Source organism: Macaca nemestrina, chromosome 2, assembly GCF_043159975.1.
Source record: "Macaca nemestrina isolate mMacNem1 chromosome 2, mMacNem.hap1, whole genome shotgun sequence".
In the NCBI taxonomy this organism is placed as follows: domain Eukaryota; kingdom Metazoa; phylum Chordata; class Mammalia; order Primates; family Cercopithecidae; genus Macaca; species Macaca nemestrina.
Genome location: NC_092126.1, coordinates 35,132,655 through 35,157,904, shown reverse-complemented (window position 1 = coordinate 35,157,904; position 25,250 = coordinate 35,132,655). Strand labels below are relative to the sequence as shown.

Here is a 25,250-nt window from a genome sequence, read left to right as displayed (position 1 = left end):
CACTGCAAAAAAAAGTAGTACATGTATATTTCTAAAAAAAAACTATTATTTCTACATAAATAAATCAGAACTTGTAAAAAACCGAGTCCAACAGTTACGCAAGTTAAGCACTAAAGTAAAAACATGGCAGTTTGCTTCAGCTGCAGACCAATAGTAAAATTCCTCTATGTTTTCTCTGTTAGCCCCCTTCCTTAAACCCCTGCTAAGTCTACTATTTCTGCTTACCGTAGAACCTTGTGTTGTTAACAGAATTTTACAATTTGTTAAAAAAAAATTTAACACTGTACAACTCATAGTCCTCAAAGCCCAATACCAACCTATAAACGCTAAAACAAAATCAGACTTATAAAACCCAAAATTGGCTCTAAAAATACCTAAAAAAAAGGGGGGAATAAAAGAAGCTGGGCACATTCCTCAGCCCCGGGCTCAAAACTCCCTAAGCCTAGCGCAAACACATCCCATCCTCCCATCCCACCACCATATATCTCTCAAACTCCCTAAGCCCAGTATAAACACCACCTGGAAAGTCTCCGATAAGGGGACAGCCGTACAAGGTTACTGAAAGCGCAGGAGCCAAAAAAATTTCTTTGTTCCCCTACAACTTTCGGGCTATAAAAAGCAAACGCTCGCATTGTTCAGGGCCCTCTTGTATACTGTGTAAAGAAAAAACCAAGTTCAAACTTGTAGTAAAAATCCTTGCCGCTTAGCTTTAACTCTAAACTCTGGTGGTCTTCTTTGAGAAACAAACAGTCTGGGCATAACACTTCACACTTCTAAATTTAGTATGCTAGCATCAATTAAGATTTTTCCAAAATGGAAAATCAAAGGTACATACAACTCTAGAAGTCACCATTTCTTTTATACACCTGTCCAACTCATCCATACTTAAAGACTGACAAGTAGGTCAACTAAAGTCATTTGAAAATAGTAACTGAAACACATAAAGTGACATGGACAAATTCTAACCCACTATTCATTTTCCTATTCATCTAACTCAGATTTAAGTAAGTATAAATTACAGAAAAATGAATGCAGAAAGTTACAGTAATAATGTGATCAAACAGAATTTAAATTTAGTTTTAAAATTTAACACATACCCTAGTGACACTATCAAATAGTAATTTCCTTAAATGATATCCTTACCCTCTCTAACATTCCAATGATATATCTGGTATCTGTAAAAGGTCCTATTTCTTCGTGACATCTGCCATAAACAATAGCAAGGGCTTGTAAACATAAACACTTCATGTTTACTTTTGGGGTGAGCAAGAAGCGATGATAAAGCTCATTGAAAAATTCATACCTAGATTTAAAAAAAAAAAGTTCACAATAGAAATAACCATGAAACCAACAGTGAGTACAAATGCAACAGGATATACAGAGTAGCTCACGATCTCTTAATTGATCCACTTTCTTCATTCTCATCTTCCTCCAATAGTAATCTCAGGTAATAGTCTCCTATTTTAATTTCCTCTGCCAGGCACTCATATTTAACCTTCATAAACAAAAGCAAATTACACTATTTTAGTTTACAATAGATTTTGGCAATTTCTAATAATTGTTTCTTATAATTCTTTCTGTTCAGAACTTATTTCTTACAATACTTGTTAATTCAATATTGTTAATATGACTATTTTAGCTAAATGCTGAGAATTACATACCAATTTTATAAATGTCAGACTTGCCGATAAAAACCATCACAGCACTATGTGGTGTCAATTAAAAAAGGAAGAATAAAATCTGCTTTATTCCCTACTGGGTTTGCCATAAAAAAGCAAGGAGTAGATGGTCCTGCATCACACATAATTTGCTCAACACACATACACTACTTCAGGTCTTCCCTCTATCCCGCAGCTCTACCCCCGGCGATGTGCCAAGACTTAAAACCAACACATCAACTACATTTTACATTTTCGTAAAGAATTCCTTCTATGTCGAATCACCCCATTCTACTAAATTGAGGTGATAAATGAGGGCAAAGTCAAACATCAGGAGTTGGGCCAGCACCACCATGCTTGCACTCAGGTTGTGTGTCTCAAGGAAAGATTTCAGGCAATTATAAAAAGGAATTCTCAGATCAAAATTCTTTTTCCAAAGTCTAAAATAATGGATTTCTAAAAATATAAATTATATAAAATCAAATATATATCTTCATTTCACCTTTTCTCGCTCTGTCTCCCAGGCTGGAGTGCAGTGGCGCGATCTCCACTCACTGCAAGCTCCGCCTCCCAGGTTCATGCCATTCTCCTGCCTCAGCCTCCCGTGTAGCTGGGACTACAGGTGCCCGCTACCACACCTGGCTAATTGTTTTGTATTTTTAGTAGAGACGGGGTTTCACTGTGTTAGTCAGGATGGTCTTGATCTCCTGACCTCATGATCCGCCCGCCTCGGCCTCCCAAAGTGTTGGGATTACAGGCGTGAGCCACCGCGCCGGCCTCACTTTCGATAAAGTCTAAGCATTCAATTCATTCAATTTCTATTAAGCATATACTGTGTGCCATGCACTATTGTAAGCACTGGAGACCCAGCAGTTGAACAAAGGTTTCTGCCCTCACAGGTGAAGCCCATAAAAAAGTGAAATATATTTGATAGCTGGGTAACAGTAAGTACTACAGAGTGAAATAAAGCAGGAAATGGGGATAGGGAGAGAGAATGTAAATGTAAATACGTGTGTATGTATAAAAGGGGCTGCATTTTTAAACAAGGTATCCAGGGAAGGCCCACTAAGATAACAACATTCAAAAGATCCAAATATGAGAAAACAAGTTATGAGGCTATCTGGGGAAAACCTTATTCTAAGCAGAAGAAACACCAAATAAAAAGACCCTGAGGCAAGAACGTGAGTTTGGTGTTTTCTAAGAAGCCTGTTTGGCTGGAACAGAGTGTAAGAGAGGGAGAGGAGTAGGAGATGAGATAAAAGAAACAATGCTTAGCATGGGGGGGTTACACAGATTTTGGCTTGTAAGTCATTTTAAGGACTCAGATTTTAACTGAGATGGGAAACCACAAGAGCATCAAGGGTTTGAGCATAGAAATAATGTGCTTGCTATTTAGCAAGGTAACTCTGCTATGTTGATAACAGATTCTAGGGAGGCAAGAGTAGAAGCAGTGATACTGTTGCAATCTACCATCAAGAAGGTCTGAATAAATTTTCAAGGTGTACTGTATGGAATTTGCTAAAAAACCTGATATGGGGTTTAAGAGAAAAAATAATGTCAAGGGTTTTCACTAGAAAGTAAGGACTAGTCATTATCTAAGATCATAAAGAGTGTAAGAGACGTAGGCTCAGGGGAAGAACAAGAGCACAATTTTGGAGAAAAGTTATAGATACTTATTAGATACCCAATTATGAATCTAGGTATGAAGTATGAAGTCTAGGGCTGAAAGTCTAAGCAAGAGATAAAAATCTGGAAGCCATCAGCAAATAAAAAACATTTAAAGCCAGACTGGGCAACATGGTAAAACTTTGTCTCTATAAAAAATACAAAAACTAGCTAGGCATGGTGGTGCAAGCCTCTGGTCCCACCTAGTGGGGAGGATAAGGTGGAAAGATTGCTTGAGCCAACGAGGCAGAGACTGCAGTGAGCCAAGATGGCACCACTGCAGTCTAGCCTAGGCAATAAAGCAAGATCCTGTCTCAAAAAAAATAATAATAAAATAAAATAAAAACATTTAAAGCCATGAAACAATGATTTCATTGAGGCAACAAATAAAAATGAAAGAGGTCAAAGAACTGAAACTTTGGAGCCAGCCAACATTTAGTGGTCAGCGAGATGAAGCAAAATGAGTAAGGAAAACTTGGTAAGTAGACAGTGAAGAAGGAGAAAATCTAGAAGAATACAGACTCCCAAAACCAAGTAAAGACAAGTTTTTCATTTTGCTAAGAAAAGAATGAGCATATTCAAAGTATTACACGTTTTGGAAATGCAACTGGGTTAAAGATCAAAGCCTGCAGGATCACTCACATGTTCAAATTTAAAGCTATTATAATAGTTTAAATTACATATGGTTATAATATACTTCAATTATATATACACCCACACATACAAAATTACCTACCACCATGACCTTTCTTGCTTTTCCTGCTCTTCACATCAATAGTTTAACAGAACAGCAAAATATGGTCACATTCAGAATCAATTAACACACAAAAAAATCAAACAAGTTACAAGGACCAATGCAAACAGGATATGTTTCAACGAAGAAAGAACTCAAAGGTCCCAGAAATGGGGGAGGAGAAAAAAAAAAAAGGAAAGAACAGATTCGGAATGCATAGAATCAAATTTATTAAAATTCTTACATGATTCCTCAGGTACAAAGCTAAGTTACTTAACAAAATTTTTTATTTTGTCTGACACAAAGATTAAAGTTTTCCAATATTTCCTACATAACATTAAAGGGGAAAGGTAAAGACAAGTTATGTAATTACAATTAAAAAAAAATCAGTCCTCAAATAGTACATGCTTTATTTTTAAGATTAATATACTGGAAAAATCAAACTTTACCTCAAACTCATGGTGGTTCCAAGAGATCACATTAGCACTTCCAAGCTCTCTGTCAATATTAAATGCTCTCATTTCAGATTCAAGAGTATCTTTCAGTTCTTCTCGTGTTTTGAAATTCCAAATAAGGTTTGACCTGGCATGGTCTTGACCAAACCTAGACATACATATTATCAGGAAATAGCAGGATGAATTAAGCATTTTAAAAAACCTATAAATATCCCTTACTCTACCTTATAGTACATTATAATAAGAAAAAAAAAAAAAGTGGAATAGACTTTAGCAAGTGTAAGTAAAGAAAATAAAATCTGTGTAAAGAATAGAGTAAAATATTAATGATAGAATCTTGGTGGTAGGTATACAGATATCCACTGCAAAATTCTTTTACCTTTTGTATGTTTGAAAGTTTTCATAGGCCAGGCGCGATGGCTCACGCCTGTAATCCCAGCACTTTGGGAGGCCGAGGCAGGCAGATCACGAGGTCAGGAGTTTGAGACCAGCCTGGCCAATATTATGAAACCCCGTCTCTACTAAAAATACAAAAATTAGCTGGGCATAGTGGCACGTGTCTGTAGTCTCAGCTACTTGGGAGGCTGAGACAGAAGAATCCTTGAACCAGGGAGGTGGAGGTCGCAGAGAGCTGAGATCGCACCACTGCACTCTAGCCTGGGTGACAGAGCAAGACTCCGTCTCAAAAAAAAAAAAAAATTTCATAATAATAAGTTGAGGAAAAAAGGGAACCTAAACTATACAACAAATCTGTGTGAATTTTTTAAAAAATCTGATATTTCAACTTCAATGTTTATTGCTAATACAAATTCCAGTTAGAAAACAATTCTATTGGCCAGGCGCGGTGGCTCCCACCTGTAACCCCAGCACTTTGGGAGGCCGAGGTGGGCAGATCATGAGGTTAGGAGTTCGAGATCAGCCTGGCCAACATGGTGAAACCTCGTCTCCAGTAAAAATACAAAAATTAGCTGGGTGTGGTAGCGCATGCCTGTAATCCCAGCTACTCGAAGGCTGAAGCTGGAGAATCGCTTGAACTCGGGAGGCAGAGGTTGCAGTGAGCAGAGATCACGCCATTGCACTCCAGCCTGGGCAACAGGGTGAGATTCCATCTCAAAAAACAAAACAAAACAAAAAACAAACACACACACACACACACAATTCTATTGTCAGATACAGAACTTTAGGTTGGGGAGATAAGAATTGCTGGACTTTTGGGTAAAGCATGTGGAATCAGCAATAGTCTATATATGTTAGGACTTTACAGACTACCCAAGAAAGAATACTGCAAACTGCCAAGCTATGACTGAGCATTTTCCATGTATCTTCCTCATATGCTTGGAGTAACTATTGTAAAATATTTGGGAACAAGTCTAACTGGGGATGAACGGGCTTCACATATGCTTACTTTCAAGTCTGCAATCCGCCTAGAAAGTCTCATTTCAGAGTTCCAAGGAAGTTCTATGGGGCGCAACACAACTGAGAGAGAAATCCAAGGCATATACTTAAGGATATACTACATACATACTGTATACTTTAAAAGTAGTGTGGGGGAGTTTTCAAAGGACATATTTTTCTTTACTGGCCGAGGTATAATTGATATGTCAGTTTCTAGAGTGAGTACTGTAAGTTATCTAAAAGAAGCTTTGCAAACTCCCCAAAATGATTGTTTCCCTGTCCTATATGTGTGTGTGTGTGTGTGTCCGGGAAGGGGGTGCAGGGTGAGGGTGAGATTAGTGGATGGGAAGAGGTTACCACATTTGAAAGGAGGGAAGGCCCTTCTATCAGCCAATTTGGACACTCATTTCTCACAAGTCTTATGTTATTATCATCTGCCTCTTTTAAGACTCCATTTCCAACTAGGAATTATGCAATTATTTCTAAGCCCACAATAAAGTATTTTAAAGTAATCATCACTAAGCCTTAATAAAGTCATGTAATTTTAGTTCCTCAGACTATCACTCTATGAAAAGCTTTAATTTTAGGAGCATCTCTAGTCACCCCAATCTTAACAGTTATAGTTCCTGAACTTGATGGCATAAAAATACCTGTGGCATAAAGCAATAGTTTCAGGGAAGAAAAACGTGTCATGATGCTCTCATGGTAATACTAAATTTAATCTTTACTGGGAAAGAGACCTAAAGTTTACCTATAATAGAAGAGATCCCAATTTGCTTCTATTTTTATTCTTTGTCTTCTCTTTCGAAGAACTACTGGCTTCTGATTTATATTCTGGAATAGAAAAAAACTTCATAGTGCTCAATCTGGGGCTACCAAATAGGCTTAGTCAGAAGATCATCAATTTATAAGTAATGAGAAACATTTCTTTCATCAAATTTTGACAGAAACAAAAATTAACGGAATAAATAAAATCTATAAAACATGAATATAAATGTAGGATATTAAATTATATCACATATAATTTGACAACATATATTTCCATAGTGTTACTCAAGTATTTTCCATGTAGTCTAAAGCTGTTTCAACACCAAATTTTGTTAAAGTTTACAGTGATTAATAAAATTTATAATAGTCAAAAACAGTGACTTGTTTCAAACATTTACATGCAGTTAACACAAAAGTCTTGGGACAACAATAAACGCAAAAGATTACAGGTTGTTAAAGTGCTACCAAAGCCAAGAGGAGCAAGTACAAATTGAAATAGCTAATGGAGAAGAAATGTGTCTACATTCAAACACATGTGAAGACTTGAATTTATTAAACAAAGAATTATCAAAGATGACTCCACATGCCAGGCAGCTTAATGCATTTCACACATGTAGCAGGAACTTACACTCACCATATTGTTTTTGTCCTGAATTTAGTTGTAAAAAGGAAAAAAAATTAAAAATAAAAACAGAATGAGCCTAGATCTGCTAAATTATATTACACATCAATATAAAATTATCTTCACTTTAAGACTAAAATAGGTGCACGTGCTTCTCTAAGCCTGTGACTCAAATTTTAGGCAGTCATAAACCCTCTGAGAATTCAAAGAGAGCTATGGCCCCTGTTTCAGAGATAGGCACATACTTCAGGTTGCAACCGGAAGAGAAGATTTCAAGGAATTCTTAAAGTCTATATATGGACCAGAGGTTAAGAATCTCTGTTCCAAATGAAACCTATGTATATATCAGACATGAAAACTCTAATCCTCATTGTGATAGAAACAAAAAGTAGAAAGTGGTATAGATTAAAACATGGAAGTCTGTAATTTCATTAAAGTGCAAAAAAACCCCAGACTAGCTGATATAGAAAAAAAAGGTAAAATAAATTTTAAAAAATATTGTTTGAAATATAAACCCTGTAAGTTATATAAGAAAACGTTTCCTACAAATTTTAATTCTGTGCACTATCATGAAAGCTAATGCAAAGTGGTTTGAATAAAGTATATAAATAATTCAAAATTTGGTTTAATGACAAACCTTTTCTTAAACTTTCTAATTAAGAAGTACTTTCTTCAATCCCTCCTCCCCTCCAGGACAAAAGACTGGCAGTCCAAAGTAATAAAAATGTAAATACTATACAGAACAAGGGCAAAAAGCTCTCCCTAAACTAAGTGACTGAATTGGAGACTCAGGCTAACAGTTCTAACTAGCTAAACAAATCCCTAAACTGAAAATAACAAAGAAAAAGCAATCTTACACATTAGCCAAAGGTTACTACTAATAGCACAGAGCATCAGCTGCAAATGGAACTGACTTCATAAACACTGATTATATAAGAAATGCAGATTATTTCAAGAATTGCCAGTTAATCTTGACAATGATTAGTTTTCAGACTCTAACTACAGCATAAGATCATTCCAAACTTTGATGTTAGTGTTTCTATCGACAAAAGTCACAAAGATTATTTGCTGTTCCCTAAAGAAATTAATGTTAAAAATAGGACCCACACAGAAAGGAGATAAGCCGTTGATGCTAACCAAAAGATCTTCTTGACCAGCATTTATCTGGCATCATTATTTGCTCAAAACTTTAATAATACCCCATGGAAATGATACCAACAAACCAGTAAAACATTTTTTATATTAAAAATATTCTTTTCCCTCTAAATTGTTTTAAAATAGCAGATTATTGTCATAGTTTCAGCTAAGACAGCTTTGTGTTCATGCTTATGCTGGATAAATGTTACATATGAAGTCTGATGCCAAAAACTTATCTGCAGTATGATAACTATATTTAACAGCTTGAAACAACTGTTATTTTAGAAATCAATTTAACTACCTGAAGCCAGGAGCTTGCAATTTTTAATAACTGTGAAAATCATTCATATCTGTAGATTTTTCAACTGTTCAAATGCTATACCAGTATTATCCTGACCAGATATGTATATAGTGCCTTTACTATTATCTTGCTTGTATATCAAAGAAACCCTATAAGATAGAGAAGGGAGGTATTGTTATTCCGATTTATGAAAGAGGAAAGTAAGGTTCTAAAAACCCATAACTTGGATTCACAAGTAATGAAACTAGGCTCAGAGGTTAACCAATTCAAAGTTCAGTATTCTCTTTACTATACTACATAGCCACCTGAAAGCCCGTCTAATGATTCTTTATATTGAATGTATCACTTATATAAATTAGCAGTAATCTATTATTCTGGAGCTCTAAAGAATTGAACATTGATCCCAATTTCAGATAGATACATAAGACTATATTTGTTCTGCTATGCTTATGTATTCTGGCAATCCATAAGAAACCCACTTGTTTTAGATATTAAAGTTATTTTCCTTGAATAAGGCAATAGCTACCATAAATAAGGAGAAGGTTAAAGAGGAAGAATGTACGTGTGATCAACAAAAACAGAGATCAAGACTGCTTCTACAGGACATCTTAATTCATACTTAGCCACTGCAAAACCCATTATAGATAGAAGAATGTATTACTGAGTCAGGTTCTGCAGAACATAATGCATGCTGAAGAATGAGACTAAAACTGTTTTAGATCTAACTTTCATGTGAGAAAAAATTACTACAAAATTTAAGTATACACAATACATTTAATTTAAAATGTGAATCTTATCTCCAAAACACTTGTCTGGCTAGTTCTGAATAAAAAGGCTAACAGGAAGAGCACCTTTATTTTCATAGGTATAAAACAAAGTGCAGAGAAGAAGGGAAATAAAAACCTAATCATCAACTCATAAAACTATGAATTAAGGAAAATGTACATAACGGTATGAATTAGAAATTAGGTACCATTCATTTTTAAGCTTCAGGCATTCAGCAAGAAATATATCAATACCATCTCTGTGAACAGCGGAACTGAAGTAGACTAGGACACACAGAAGTGCTAGGAATTTGGAAGCAAATTATACTTTTACCTCTTTTTGAGCAATGCCCATCCTATCCCTCCAGTGCATCAACACAAGATCCACTTTTTCTTTGGCAAATTTTTCAACTTCTTTAGCAGCTTTTCCAGCTAGCCTTTGCCACTCTGGAACTTTACTAAATTTTCCATACTGATCCTGTAAAATAATGTTGAAATCCATTACATGCCTGTTTGCAAATTTATTTTAAAACTCTACGTAAAGCTGTGTCATTCTATCTATCTTATAAGGTAAATGCTGGATGTTATGGTTCAGCGAAGAAACAAACTGAAAACTTCTACAAATTATACTTTTTATCCAAAAAACTTTAACTTTTCTACTTAGGTTTCAAGATGATTCTTTTACGAGGGGTGGCAAGATGCAAGTGGGAGCTGGGTGCAGACAGAGAAGGATGACAGAAAAAGAATACATATAAGAAATTATTATAGTAGCATATCATAAAGATGTTTAATTTTTCCATGGATGGCCCAACCCTTATAAGTAACACAAATCTTGTAGGGAAAAAACCCTACCTATAACTTTTTTCATGGTTGGCCCCTTTTACCGACAACATTTATCAATCTCATATGTGCAAAGTACATTTAGACACTTATTGGTACTCCAGAACGTACCAATAGGTTGAATTAGAGAAACAAAACATAGAATAAAATGACCACTATTCATAACATTAATTTGTGGTGATAGTTGCATAACTCTGGAAATATACCACAAATTATTTAATTGTATACTTTAAAAAGATGAATATTACAGGCCAGGCGTGGTGGCTCAAGCCTGTAATCCCAGCACTCTGGGAGGCCGAGACAGGTGGATCACGAGGTCAGGAGATCGAGACCATCCTGGCTAACACGGTGAAACCCCGTCTCTACTAAAAAATACAAAAAAACTAGCCGAGTGAGGTGGCGGGCGCTTGTAGTCCCAGCTACTCGGGAGGCTGAGGCAGGAGAATGGCGTGAACCCGGGAGGCGGAGCTTGCAGTGAGCTGAGATCCAGCCACTGCACTCCAGCCTGGGCGACAGAGCAAGACTCCGTCTCAAAAAAAAAAAAAAAAAAAAAAAAAAGATGGATATTACAGGATGTAAATTTTACCTCAAGAAAGATATCAATAGTTAAGTATTACTATTCAATGTAATGAATTCTTTGTTTCTAAAATTTTTAGGGTGTTTCAAAAAAGACATATATATATATAACAGTACCCTTACTCCTAAAAAAGACACACTTGGAACAATCATACTTACCATTGCTATTTTCACATTGTCTCTAACATGCATCCGATCAGCATCCTTCTCAGGTACGAGATCTGAGCTGTCCAAGTATGCCAGCAAGCCTGGCGGCTAAAAACAAAGCACAAAATCCACTTTCAAAACAATGTGAAAAAGAAAATTTATCCTTAACAACCCAAATCAATTAATGCTATGGCTTAGCTATTGAGGGTAAAACTTTAGGGTAACTCCTATGATAAATACCTTTTCAATCAAAAACAAACCATCCCCTTTTAACAATACAGATAACTTGTTCGATTAAATTTTATTAGACAGTATATAAACCTAATTTCTCAACTGACTTACCAAAATGCGTTTCAACAAGTTTGTTGCAGTTGCATTATCAGCTGTCCAGAGTCCCACTAAATGTCTACTTAGCTGTCTGAAAAAAGCAGACGTTGAGAAAGGTTTGCTGCTTTATCTCAGCTAGAACAGAAAGGAATTTTTAAGAACAAAATATCACATAATTATAAAAAATATGGCTACAGTAAAAAAAAAATCATTCTGATGTTAAAAATAGTTACTAAAAAATCTAATGTGGCGAGTTATAATTCAAATGTTACTAATATTTTGGAATTTTCTAAAAAATAAAATGTTTTCCTAATAAATACGCTCATTTTCAATAAACCTGAACATGAAAAAAGTAGTTTTTATCCCATTTAAAGGAAGAAAAAAACAATAAAAACAATTAGAGTTGATGACACAAATAATTTGCATAACAAGTCCTACTAATACAGTGACAATGGCATCCTGGCATTTTTTGGAATTCTGAACAAGCAAGAAGTCAACAACTATGTTCTAATATAACTGTTTTGGCAAGGTCAGAGAGAAAATTATTTTCACTTCTAGAGTCTGGGCAAAGACCTAAACCACTTATAGCAAATTATTCAACTCATCTCACTTAAAAGCTCTAAGAGTATATTTTAATTCAAAGTAAAAATCTGAGATCCAAGTTCAATCTATGGTTTAGTCATTTACTAATTTTAATCCCCATGTCAACATCTGTCTCCTTAAACTGAAAGCTCCTCATAAGTGGAAACCCTATTTTACTCACCAGTGACCCTTCTGTGCTTTGGTGGGAATTCGATTACCATAGCTATAAGAATGGTCATGAAACCTATGAGGGAAATAACCAAATAACCACCTACAAACATATGTTTTATATGTTATATTACTGAAGAACAAAATTTAACTGCAAAACCCAAAATATACTTTGTCACCAGAAAGTGAACGCTACTAAAACTGTTTATTCCTGTGCCAGTTTGAAAGCTAACATACTAAAGTAATTAAACTTGTAATTTCCTTCACTGGTATTTGGTAAGTTATGTCAGTGACTCCTAAAAAGGCTTTAGTTAGGGACAAAAGAGATAATACTTTATAATAGCAATTTGTAAAAGATAAAGCAATGCAAATAGAGTGATATTTCTATTATACATTGACAGATCTTTAACAGTCTAATTCAAATATTACTAACCTTTTGGAATTTTCTCCTAATTAAAATGCTTCCCTAATACACTAATTGATCACAGTAGGGGAATTTAACTGATTAACTATACTAAAGAGGAACACAACAAGCAAGCATTTAACATGGGGGGCGGGTTAACGGAATAGGCTATCAACAGTCTCTACTTTTAATGAAAGATGGTGTCTAGCACTGCTAATAAGACAATACTAGGAAAACATCCTTCTTATCTTTATCCTCTAAGACTACTTTTGTTGTTAACACAAGTGAGGGAGGTAGTTTCTTCTAATAGTATAAATAGTAAAAAAAAAAAAAAAAATCACTGGCAAGGCAGCATACCATGACGTATAATAACTACACATAGGTGACAAAGAAAATGTACAGTATTGTAACAAACTAAACATTTAACTCAGCAACTTATGCTATTATTTAAAAGGTCAAAAAATATAATTAAAAATATTTATGATACTCATTGTTTTTACTAATATGAATCATAGTATGGTATGCTTAAGACAGCCAAAAGGGTCACATGTTAGAAATCACAAAGAGGGTTAAAAGGGCTGGAATTCATGTAGTGTGGAATAAATGAATACATTTATGTGTTTATATTTGAATGACTATTAGGAAAAAGGGAATCATTTAATTAAAAGAGATTTAGGTTAAGTCTAGCTTAGGCTGGATATGTAAGGTTTTCTGTGGTTTGTTTTTAAAGTAGAGTATTTGACCAAAGATATTTAAAAAGCAACTATGTGAGGTTTTCACATGGTGTCATGTGCATGCAAGATGGTCACAGGAATGTAAGGAGAAAAGGCCTGAGCATGTGGTTCTAGTTCCATAAGCTTGTAAGTACTCTTTTCCATACTAGTCCCATGACTGTGGTGTCAGAGCCTGATAATAGGTTACTGGGGGGAAAAAAGTAAACAGTGTTTCCCCCCAAGTTATCCACAGGCAGGGACCGTGATTGTTTGGGTAAAATCCTTCTGTAAGGAAAGGAAAAGAACTAGGTGGATCAAAAGAAAATGTAATATTTGTGTAATACAAACACATTTAGTTTTATGTAATATCTGAATCAATTATCTATAGACAGGAAGGAAGTTAATTTATAGCAAATTGAATTAAATCACCTACCTATTTGTAAGCATCCTTTGATCTGAGCTTATTGTAAACATCGCTGTATGCAAGTGTCGAGGTAAGGCACCTTCACTTAGGGCAAGCTCCTGCATTTTTGTAGCAATTTCTTTATCACCTTCCTTTGGAAAAAGGGTAAGATGATCCCTAAGGCGGCAATCCAGGACAAACTATCCAAACTTTAAAAAACTTATTTTACATCTTTAAATGAAAAAACCATTCAGTATGTAATAAAAGTTTAAAATGCATCTTCTACTCACCCAAAAATAACATAGATGAGTAGTAGCACAGGTAATTTTTAAACCTTTGGAATAAGGTAGACATGTTTCCAGACAACTTTACCTCATAAACTATGCTTTGCTAAACTTAATATTAAAACTAGGTTCATTCCTTGCGTGTGTAGCTGCCAACAAAAAGGAGAGGCTTGGCTATCGCAAGTTCTGTTAAATTTGGGTACTTTGGAAGCTAATACTGAGCAAAGAACCCATTAGCTAAAGGGAGAAAATTAGCCTTTGGTTGTATATACACACTAAAAATGCAAATAAACTTTGATGTTCCATCCAGTTCAATGCCTATATATAATTACAGCTACTTAAGGGCATACTAATTCTGTGATTGTGTGCTATACTTATGCACAGTAGATGAATTTTTTGGTAAAAGTAGAATTCTTAAATTGTATTCAAATTGCTTCTATGACAACAAAAGAATATAAGAATCCAAAAGCCATTTAGACTGATATCATTGTAAACATCAAAGTATGCAACAGACATTCATAGCCACCTTATCTTTTAAAAAATATAGAAACAAAGCAACTATCTTAAAGAAGCAGTATCTTCGACAAGATCATGTCCCAATCTCTAGAGCTCAATTACAAATATGCTTTAGCAAGAACTTTTTTGTTGCCTTATTTGATATCATTTTGCTATGAACTAACTCCATCAATAGAGTTCTATTCAATCTCAAGATTTCAACACTGTCAACATTATCCTTCCAAAAAAGAGCAACAGATAGAATAATAACTTTTAATTACTTTAAATAAAATGAACAAATAATGCAGTAACAGATTTATCTGCTCTACAACTTCACTTACTATGAAATTAAAACTTTTATTACTGAGGATTGTTTCTGTAACAAGCTTAAAACTAATTTCTAAATAAAGATTTAAAATTACTTTTCTTATTCAGAGAAATGTTTATTTCCCAAAAAGACTGAAAGGCAATATTGTCAACTTCAATTAAAACAGCCTATCAACATTCAAGTAAGGTTAAAATTTCAAAACTGTTCTCTCACCTCTATTATTGCCTTCATAACCAACCCAGCTCCTTTTATTATTGCCATGGAAGGATGCTTTAAAGTGAGGGGAAAAAAAGTAACAAAAAATAAAGAAGAATTTTATTCCAACACATTTAGCTGTTACTCTTAAAGAAGGATATACATTTTTACACAAGGTATAAGCCATAAAATTAGTAAAGGATATATCTCAAAGTCAGTTTGGTTAAATATTTTAGGTATTTTCACAATATAGCCTCAGAGATACAGACACATAAACAAAAAATTTATGTTAGTAGGAAACAGCCAACATTTATTTGAATAATTATTTGAATGATACTAAAATAAAAAAAACCATAAATATCATATATACATACATGTACCTAGTAAGTACTATAGTACTGTATAAAATAACAAACGTTTTCCAGTGTTTATGAAGAGCCCTGCTAAAGCTCATTTTATTATTTGGGAATTTGTAAAGAAAAGGGAACTTTGGGCCTACCACAGAAAAATGAGTTTTTCACTACTAAAATGGAGGCCAGGTGCGGTGGGTCATGTTTGTAACCCCAGCACTTTGGGAGGCTAAGGCAGGAGAATTGCTTAAGTTCAGGGGTATGAGAACAGCCTGGGCAACAAAGGGAGACCCCGTCTCTACAAAACAAACAAATAAATAAATTAGCCGGGTGTGGTAGCATGTGCCTGTGGTCCCAGCTGCTCAGCAATTGAGGTGGGAAGATCACTTGAGTCTGGGAGGCTGAAGCTGCAGTGAGCTGTGACTGCATCACCATACTCCAGTCTGGGCAACGGAACAAGACCTTTGCCTCAAAAAATAAAAAAGCAAGATATAGAAAATGGGCAGAGTGTCAAAACAGCAGTCAACACCCATCAACAGCACTCTACATGAAACACCAAGAAATCTGTATGCTCAAAATGTACCAATACGATAATGTACTAGGTACATTTGTCTATATTATAGATCAAGCTTGTCCAACCTGCAGCCTACATAGATATTTATATTTATTCAAAGCCAACCCAGGATGGCTTTGATGTAGCCCAACACAAATTCTTAAGCTTTCTTAAAACATTTTTGTGATTGTTTTTTCTTTTAGGTCATCAGGTACTGTTAGTGTTAGTGTATTTTATGTGTGGCCCAAGACAATTCTTCTTCTTCCAACATGGCCCAGGGAAGCCAAAAGACTGGACATCTCTGCTGTAGAAGTATGCAAATGTTATCTTAGAAACAGTGATCCTAAAAGTGGTTCCCTTAAATTCACTGCTATCTGATAAGAAAACTATAAGCTCTCACCTGAAAAAGTTTAAAAAGGGTTCTTCCATTGGATGCTACCATCTCTAAGAGCATATCAAACTGCTGCCCTTCAGTTGTCTCACTATATGGAGCACAGAGGGCAAAGGTAAGGAAGTCCAAGAGTGAACTAATAACTAGGGCACCAGTCCCATGATCCTGAAACAAAGCAACAGATTCTCTTAAAGACTTGAAGATGGGGAGCTTCAGTTACATTGTAACAATAATGTGTTCCTTTCTGTTATTCTATATGTCAGACATAAACATTGACTTTAATTTCTCAACATGAGGTTCAAAGTTGGATGACTCTTTAGTACTTGCTTTGCTCACACAGTGAATCCATTATCCATCATACCTCAAAAGGATCAATTAAAATTCAGTCAAATTTCAAGAGTATAACCAAGACTTCTCAAATGTGTATAACAAAGGTTAATGTTTATTTGCAAAAAAGAAATCTTTGCCAATATTTAAAAAACTCTGGCAATCTGCTCATGTTCCTTCAAGATGCTATAGAATGCCCATCTCCAAAATTATCAGGAACTGATGAACAAAGATTTGCCTTAATATTTAAAAAACTCTGGCAATCTGCTCATGTTCCTTCAAGATGCCATAGAATGCCCATCTCCAAAATTATCAGGAACTGATGAACAAAGATTTGCCTTAATTTTCTTAGAGCAGTTTATTTAATAATGACATTTTTAAAGAAAGAAAAAACAAAAATTGGAGTATCACTGTGAAAATCTAAAGGCTTTGACATGTATCCTTCCCAGATTAATGGATACAGTCCTAAGACAAAATATTTTATTATCAGTGACCAAGCTGAACTGTGACCAATACTGACCAAAGCTGGGGGCTATAATAAAAAAACAAAATCATCCATGTTGCACTTCTAGATTATCTTTCAATAACGGCATGAGACCTACCATGAAGACAAATTTAATTATAACTTACCACATGGGAATTAAATTTCTCCAGTAAGTTTTCCAGAAACTTCTTTGATGAGAGAAGAGAAGCTTTGTTCAACTGTTCTTGTCTTAAGTCATAGTCATCATGCATGGGCTGTTGATGAAAAAAAAAAAAAGTGGTAATTCATAAGCAGTCCCACGTGCTAGCATCACACAAAAGTCATTTATAAAGAGTATTCAAATTACACACTGAAAGAATTAAAAACCATTGCCTTTAAAGTGTAAGACAAAAAGGAAACTCATGATAAGCAGGCAGAAGTGATGATTTACCATGATTTTGATCAGACTTCACAGATAATTTGCCCAACAATTAACTCAACATATACACAAGGTACTCTCTCAAAGGTCACAGATCTTATTAAAAGGTAAACAACATTTGCCCAGCCAGAATTTTAAAACTAAAATTTGAAATAAAACTTAGCATTTAAAAGCATGTACTAAACAACAAATACTTGTCTCAAGGGTGATTTTCTTTTGACTATTGAAACATTCCAGCATGATGGTTAGGAGTACAGTTCCAATCCTAATTTTACTACTGACAATAACTGGGAGACATTAGGCAACGTAAGTTACTTTACATAACTCTGAGTTGCATTTTCCTCAGCTGTAAAGTAGGAGTGATAGTATTTATATAAGATTACTATAATGCTTAGATGAGATAATTCATGTAAGATACACAGCCAACACCTAATATGTAATGAGGGCTCAATGTTTCATAGCACCGTTTACTTTTTTTTTTTATTGTGGTAAACTACATATAACAAAAGTTACCATCTTAACCATTTTAAATTACACTGTTCAGTGGCATTAAGCATTCACATCTTTGGGCAACTATCACCACTACCCATCGCTAGAACTTTTTTCATTTTCCCAGACTGAAACTCTGTAATCATTAAGCAACAATTCCCCATTCTGCCTTCCCCTAGCCCCTGGCAACCACCATTCTACTTTCTGTCTGTGAATTTGACCTCATATAAATAAAATCATACAGTATTTATCCTTCTGTGACTGACTTCTTTCACTAGCATCATGTTCTCAAGATTCATCCATGTTGCAACACGTGTCAGAATTTCCTTCCTTTTTGTTTCTGCTCATTTAGCAAATACTGTACGTTGTTATGGTTAATTGTATAAACTTTGGAGCCAGAAAGTGGGCTTGAAGCCTCCTCTACCACTTACTAGCTACATGACCTTGAACAAGTTACTTGGGCCTTAAGTCCTTCTCTGTAAAATAGATATAATAGTAGTAACTTCTAAAGTTCATTGGAAGACTGAATAATATATGTGAAATTCATAGAATAGTACCTGAAACACAGAAAAAAATAATTATTGTTTATTAAACAGCTTGACAAGGCCCGTTAAAGATAAAAATAAAAATTAAACAAGAATATTATCCTCAGGAAGCTGACAGATTGAAAAAAATATACCATGTTTAGAAATAGCAATAATCCAAAGAAGAAATTGCTAAGAAAGATAAGTGTTATATTCATGAGGGTAATTTCACTTCAGGGAGGGATAAACCACTACCACCTTCAGGAATAGGAAAGCTCCATTTATTTTTAAATTTTTTAATTGTTGTGGGTACATAGTAGGTGTGCATATTTGGTAAGCTTCATTTAAAAGCTGACTTGAGCTCTTAATGAATGATGAGCAGGGAAAGAATTCTGAGCAGAGGGAATATATGGCATATTAATATATATATAGGTCTCTTTCCTTGGCTCCTGACATACAGCACCTAAAACCCTTGCAGACAGGGGTACTAGCAGAATCTTTTGTTGCAAGAGTCTTTTACCCTGGTTCCTGACACAGAGCTCCTAAGGCCTTTGCAATTTCCTGAATGATAGGGGAGCCTGACACAAAGCTCTTTACCCTTAGAATTTCCTGGGTGATAGGAACATCTTTTGTTATAATAAAGCAACTCTCCAAATCATTGTTATTTTAAGTTCTAGTTATCTCACTACTTGTTTGGAACAGTAAATATAATTAATTCACTTTTGGGGATGCAAGGTTTTATAGAAGTGTTTACTTATGTTTATGTGCCACTAAGCTTGCCTAAAACACTTTATATAAGGAAAAGTCCCAGGTACTACACACAAAACTGAGATAATGAGAAACTTCAAAACTATACTAAACAATTGTTTCTCCCTCTGTACAAGCTGCCACTGAGTTAGATCTTTACTGCGCAACAGCTTTCAGATGTACCTCTTCTTTAGCCCCTGTGACTACCCTAGCTCAGCAACTCATTTCTTACATGACAATTTGGTCAACCTGCCTCTAATTTTACTTCTATTCTCCACATACTACCAGTGTGGGTTTTTAAAAACTCAAACCTGATCACGTTACTGCTCTCTTGCTAAAAAATCCTTACAAAAGGATGCAAATCTAGCTCCTCCCTCCTGATACAGAAGGTTTTTTATTACTGTCTGCATACATCTCTAGCCGCAACTCCTAATTACCTAATTACCCCCCCACCCATACCTCATAACCCAACCATATTTAATTATTTGTTGCTTTCCAAACATGCCTTTGTACATGCTATTCCCCACCCAGGAAGGCCTTTCCAGAGCTAGAAAATTCCTGCCTGTCCTTCAAGATTCAGATCAAATGTAACATCTTCCAGAAAGAGTGGGTGAGAATCTTTCATTTCCCCTCATCACCAAACAAAAAGTGCTGCTTTTCAAGATCCTATGGCCCCTACTACCTTACCTTGTACAGATATGCCTACTTTACCAAACTGTCAACAAAGTGAAGGAAGAAAAGAATTTCTGTCTTATAGATCTTTGAATTTCTGGCACACAGAACATTGCCTGGTATATAGAATATGCTAAACAAAGGTTTATTTGAATAACTATGAGAACAATTTAAAAAACATAGAAACAAGAACTGATTGGTACAATGAAAATCTGGGATTGTGGAAATCAAAACCACCAGTCAACTTAAGAAAAACCAGTTTCCTTAAGAAAACTATGACTTACACACATAAGGGCACAAAGCATATCAACTGCTGCATGGATGACTCCATTGTTGCTCCTTTTGAGTGCTTTTACTACCTTCACCCCGAGACGCTCGCGAAACCTTTTGGAACAAAAACCAAGCATATAATAGCAATACCAAAACATTTTAATGTTATATTATTGAAATACGTCATATTAACTTTCCATTGTATTACTGGAACAACGACGTATTTTAAATTCCACCTCTGAAATTTATCAGTCTTCATAATAGTTTTTTCTTCGAGAGGGAAAATATTTTTTAGGGTTAACTAAAACTAAAAGGCATGTAATTTCCCATTCAAATTCAAGAGTCAGGAATATTACTGGTGAGTATGGGACCAATATTCCGCTTCTCCTCCCCTCACCTTCCTTTTTCATTTCTCATGAATAAAGTACCATATCACCCTATAAAAGGTATCTGGTTTAGTCAAGGAAAAGGAAGTGAATCGTTCTTTATTTGCCATTTTGAGTAGTTCAAACTCTCTAAGAGAAATTAAGTTTCAGAAGACAACTTACTTTGGAAGCTGAGTGAAAGCTAGGAAACCAGCTTTGGATGCCACAAGCCTCCTCACGGCCTGAAACTGACTCTCAAGTTCCGCATTTGAAGCAACGACATCCCCTTCTTGGGACAACAATGCTGTTATGGCATTATTGATCAGTTTTTCTTTGTTTTCTGAGAAGAGACCCTAGGTGAAGAAAGAGTATTTCAAAAAAGTTTCCATACCAAAAGTCAATAACAATGAACAATTATAAAACTTATCTTACATCTTGTGTTACTGCATGCAAGACTCCACTGTATGAAATATTAGCATTGAACCTGAATACAGCATCTGCAAAGTTGCCATCTGTAAAGAGATTAAGAGGTTCAAAAAGAAGATACGAATCCCTAATTCTTAAATTATTAAGTAGATGGGTGGAAATGTAATTACATTTAAATCAATACTTACTTGGAGGCGTAGCTAAGAACCTGAGGTGAAGGCTCTCTACTTCCTCATCAACAGGCATGCTGAGTAACCCCCATCGCTGACCTTTATGGGTTGGTGTCATTTTTACACAAACATCTCTATTACCAGAGGCTCTTACTCCATCCAGCAAACTTGCTAATAAGGAATCTCTAAGTAAGAATAAAAGTAAAAAAAGGTTTTAGCATTGATGATTAAGGGGAATTCTGATTTAGCATGAAGCACAGGCCCTTTAGCAGGTAACCTGCTCAGGGACACACTACAGTTACAATGGGAAACACAAAGAGTGGGGCTAAGGAAGAGCTCTAATACTAGCTCTTCACTGTGCTGCTACATGACACTGCACAAGTTACTTAAACACTAACTTCAACGTCTCTTTCTCTCCCTTTATTTTTAACAGCTTTACTCAGTTCTAACTTACAAATCACAAGTCATCCAATTAAAATGTACAGTTTGATAATTTTTAATACATTTATACAACTGTATAATCACCATCATCCACTTTTGATATATTTTCATCACTCCAGAAAATTTCCTCATGCCCATTTGCAAAAGAACACTCCCCAGCCCCAGGAAACCACCCATCTATCTCTATAGTTTTGCTTTTTAAAGAAACTTCATAAAAACAGAATTATAGAATATGTAGTCATAGGTGTCTTATTTTACTTATCATACATAGGCTTTTAGGATTCACTCAAGTTGTTGCATGTATTAGTTCAGTCCTTTTTTACTGCTGAGTAGTATTCCATTGTATGAACAGACAACATTTTGTCTGTTCATTCACTGGCTGATTTAGACATGGATTGCTTCTGCTTTTGGCTATAATGAGTAATGATATTATGAACATTCATGTGCAAGTCTTTCTGTAGGCATCTTTTCATCTCTCTTGGATAGATACCTAAAAGTGGAACTGCTGGGCCATATAAGTATGTGTTTAATCTTTTAAGAAATTATCAAACTGTTTTTCAAACTGGTTTTATCATTTTGCCTTCTTACCAGCAATGTATGAGAGTTCTTTTCTCCATATCCTCACCAATACCTGGCACTGGCAGTCTTTTTGATGTTAGTCATTTTAGTGAATATGTAGTAGTTTGCATTTTTGTTTCCTAAAGATTCATGATCTTTTCATGTATTTACCATTCATATTTCTCCAGTGAGGTATCTATTTGAATCTTTTGCCCATTTACTATTGGGTCGCTTGGTTTTTCAGTATTGAGTTGTAAGAGTTCTTTACATATTCTGGATAGAAGTCCTTTATTAGCTATATGCTTTGCGAAGATTTTCTCCCTATGATCTGTCTTTTTCTAAATGGTGTCTAAGTTCTAAACTTTAATGAAGTCTAATTAACAACCTTTTCTTCTTTTCTGGATTGTGTTTTTGGTATTACATCTGATAAATCTTTTCCTAACCTCAAGTCACAAAGAATTTGCTGTACTTTCTGCATGTAAGTATTATTGGGAATAAGAGGACCTTCTTCCTATGGTTACTGTCAGGACTAAGCAAGATAATGTACATAAAGCATCTGATAAACAGAGCGTTAAGATCCTTCCTCTGATTAGAACATCTGTACTTTTTTTAAGATGTTCTTTTTCCTTGAATTCAGGACAGGAAAAAACATAACCATTGCTTAACATTCCAGTCTTGTTGACCTTAGATTGAAAGCTCTGTAAGGCAAGAAACCGCTACCGGTCATATACTACTGGAAATACTATAAAAACACTATACAGGCCAGGTGTGGTGGCTCATGCCTATAATCCCAGCACTTTGGGAGGCCAAGGCAGGCGGATCACTTGAGGTCAGGAGTTCGAGACCAGCCTGGCCAAGATGGAGAAACCCTATCTCTACTAAAAATACAAAAAAAAAGAAAAAAAGAAAAAAATTAGGTGTGCATGGTGGTGCATGCCTGTAATCCCAGCTACTAGTGAGGCTGAGGCAGGAGAATCGCTTGAACCCGGGAGGCGGAGGTTGCAGTGAGCCAAGATCATGCCATAGCACTCCAGCCTGAGTGACAGAGTGAGACTCTGTCTCAAAAAAAAAAAAAAAAGTAATTCGAAAATGGGATGGTCATTTTAAATATGCAAGAAAATGTCTTTTCCCAAGTTGAACAATTTTAAATTTCTAGACTACAAATCTTTGATTTTCCTTGTTGACCAAGCACTGTGCCTTGCACATACTAGGATTTCAAAAACTTAAATTAAAAAAAAAGATACCTTTCTGTTGAAGAATATTTCCGTACTTGCCCTTTTATAAACTCAATGGTAAAAAGTTGTGGATTTTCTGAGTCACAGACCAATGCAAATACCTAATGAAAAAACAAAAAATAGCTTCAACAAAAAAATGTTTATGGTTTTAGAGTATTTCATTATGAAATGCATCGCTTAGCTTACAAAAGTCAGTATTTTAAGATGTGACTTGTTTACAATGTAAGAGTTTAAAACTGCTTAAAAGTCTCATTCAAATTTTCAGTTATTGAGTAACAAGTTCCATTCTTTATATATACTTGGAAAATAACTTTTGTAATAATCATTGTTCTATGATCAATTAATATAAATATGTTAAGAGTTAAATACAAATTCTGTCCATTTCATATGCTTTAGCCATGAGTAAACATTAAAATACAAAGAAAAATATCCTAATTTATCAATAGAAAGAAATCTCATTTAAGCTAACAATGCTGAAACTTACTTCTCCTAAAGGCTTCAATGTTGCAATATTATAGGTTGCTGGATCACGTTCTACTAAACATGTTTCTGTAAGTGCTAGAACTCTTTTTACAGGCTCCTTCAAAAAATAAAATTGAGACATATTAAAAAGTTATTTTTAAAAATGTCAAAATCAGATGAATAAATTTTCATTTTTAACATATGGGTCTTACCGAATGTCTAGGTGATATTTTTTGGACTACAAACTCTGCTAAAGATGTGATGGATTCATCAGTGCTGTATTTTCCAAAGCGAAGATTCAAATATTGCTCAAATTCTAAAGGCTCTTTCCTGATCCGCAATGAAATACCTATGTAGTTACCAGCATGGTCTATTGCACTTTTAATAATCTCTTCTCTTTGTTCTGATGCAAATAAATGCTGCACAAATTTAGAAAGTTAAAAAGTCAGAGTTGAAACAACTGAAATGTGTCTATAGCTAATCAACTCATAGGAAAGGTATTAAAGTAGAAATTCTAGACAAAAAAGAGGTAGGTCTTAGAAGCAAATAAACAGTTGTTTCAATGAAAAGACTATTACTAAGTTAAAATAATAAAGTCTGGGATACAGAGCCTGGCAAGCAACTCATTGAATGGCAATTATCTCAAAATTTCTCAGGTTCTGGTTCTCATCACCTTACGCAAAACAGCACGCTGGTTCTTCCAAGAAGGGCCTCCAAGGAACCCCAGTCAAGCCACTGGGGGTGATGGGTACTGTGTGGGCAGGACTCTCAGTTTCAAACAAGGCAGCTCTGATTTAATCTGTTTTACATAGTGGGCTTCTTTGCAAGATGATGCTGAAGAATGTTTAAATGTTTACAAGTCATTGGCCTACTAATGTTACAGACCAACTTTCTGGGCTCTATTTACAAAGATAAGGAAACAGGCTACAGGATGAGTATCTGTCATTTGAAATGCTTGGGATCAGAAGTATTTCAGACTTCAGAGTTTTTCAGCGTTTGGAATATCTTCATTGCACTTACCGGTTGAGCATCTCAAATCTGAAAATCCCAAATCTGAAATGCCCCAATAAGCATTTCCTTTAAGCATCATGTTGGCACTCAGAATGTTTCAGATTTTGGAACATTTTGAACTTCCAGATTTGGTATGCTCAACCTAAACTTGCATTTGGTGCCTAGAGGCCAGAAATGCTAAATGTCCTGTAAAGGGCAGAGTAGGTGTCCCACACAAGAAAGAATTGTCCTGCTCAGAATGTCAATAGCTCCCCTGCTGAGAAACGCTGGATCACATCGTGTTTAAGAACCTGATCTTATTCCTAGCAACTTTTTATAGTCACCATAGATGCAAAAGGTATTCAAGGTTTGTTGAATAAATCTGGTATAGTACCATATTTATAGTGAATTGATTCATT

General features: G+C 35.2%; 1 protein-coding gene across 2 annotated transcripts in view; it reads right to left on the bottom strand.

Annotated features, from left to right (window-relative positions):
* The window catches only part of LOC105490374 (DnaJ heat shock protein family (Hsp40) member C13), a 128,360-nt gene that overhangs the window by 67,278 nt on the left and 35,832 nt on the right, over positions 1 to 25,250 (bottom strand). For both annotated transcript variants that reach the window (XR_011619689.1, XM_011755900.3), the window contains exons 7-24: positions 24,054 to 24,260; positions 23,864 to 23,959; positions 23,389 to 23,480; positions 21,164 to 21,330; positions 20,982 to 21,061; positions 20,733 to 20,902; positions 20,199 to 20,298; positions 17,211 to 17,318; positions 16,263 to 16,418; positions 14,978 to 15,034; positions 13,688 to 13,809; positions 11,404 to 11,479; positions 11,074 to 11,169; positions 9,833 to 9,976; positions 6,658 to 6,740; positions 4,506 to 4,659; positions 1,392 to 1,495; positions 1,144 to 1,303 (exon numbers count right to left, since the gene is read on the bottom strand). Coding sequence is in view for 1 of the 2 variants with exons in the window: in XM_011755900.3 (XP_011754202.2) it covers positions 1,144 to 1,303; positions 1,392 to 1,495; positions 4,506 to 4,659; positions 6,658 to 6,740; positions 9,833 to 9,976; positions 11,074 to 11,169; positions 11,404 to 11,479; positions 13,688 to 13,809; positions 14,978 to 15,034; positions 16,263 to 16,418; positions 17,211 to 17,318; positions 20,199 to 20,298; positions 20,733 to 20,902; positions 20,982 to 21,061; positions 21,164 to 21,330; positions 23,389 to 23,480; positions 23,864 to 23,959; positions 24,054 to 24,260 (2,172 nt within the window). In the remaining variant the exon portion in view is untranslated. The remainder of the gene's footprint in view (positions 1 to 1,143; positions 1,304 to 1,391; positions 1,496 to 4,505; positions 4,660 to 6,657; positions 6,741 to 9,832; positions 9,977 to 11,073; positions 11,170 to 11,403; positions 11,480 to 13,687; positions 13,810 to 14,977; positions 15,035 to 16,262; positions 16,419 to 17,210; positions 17,319 to 20,198; positions 20,299 to 20,732; positions 20,903 to 20,981; positions 21,062 to 21,163; positions 21,331 to 23,388; positions 23,481 to 23,863; positions 23,960 to 24,053; positions 24,261 to 25,250) is intronic.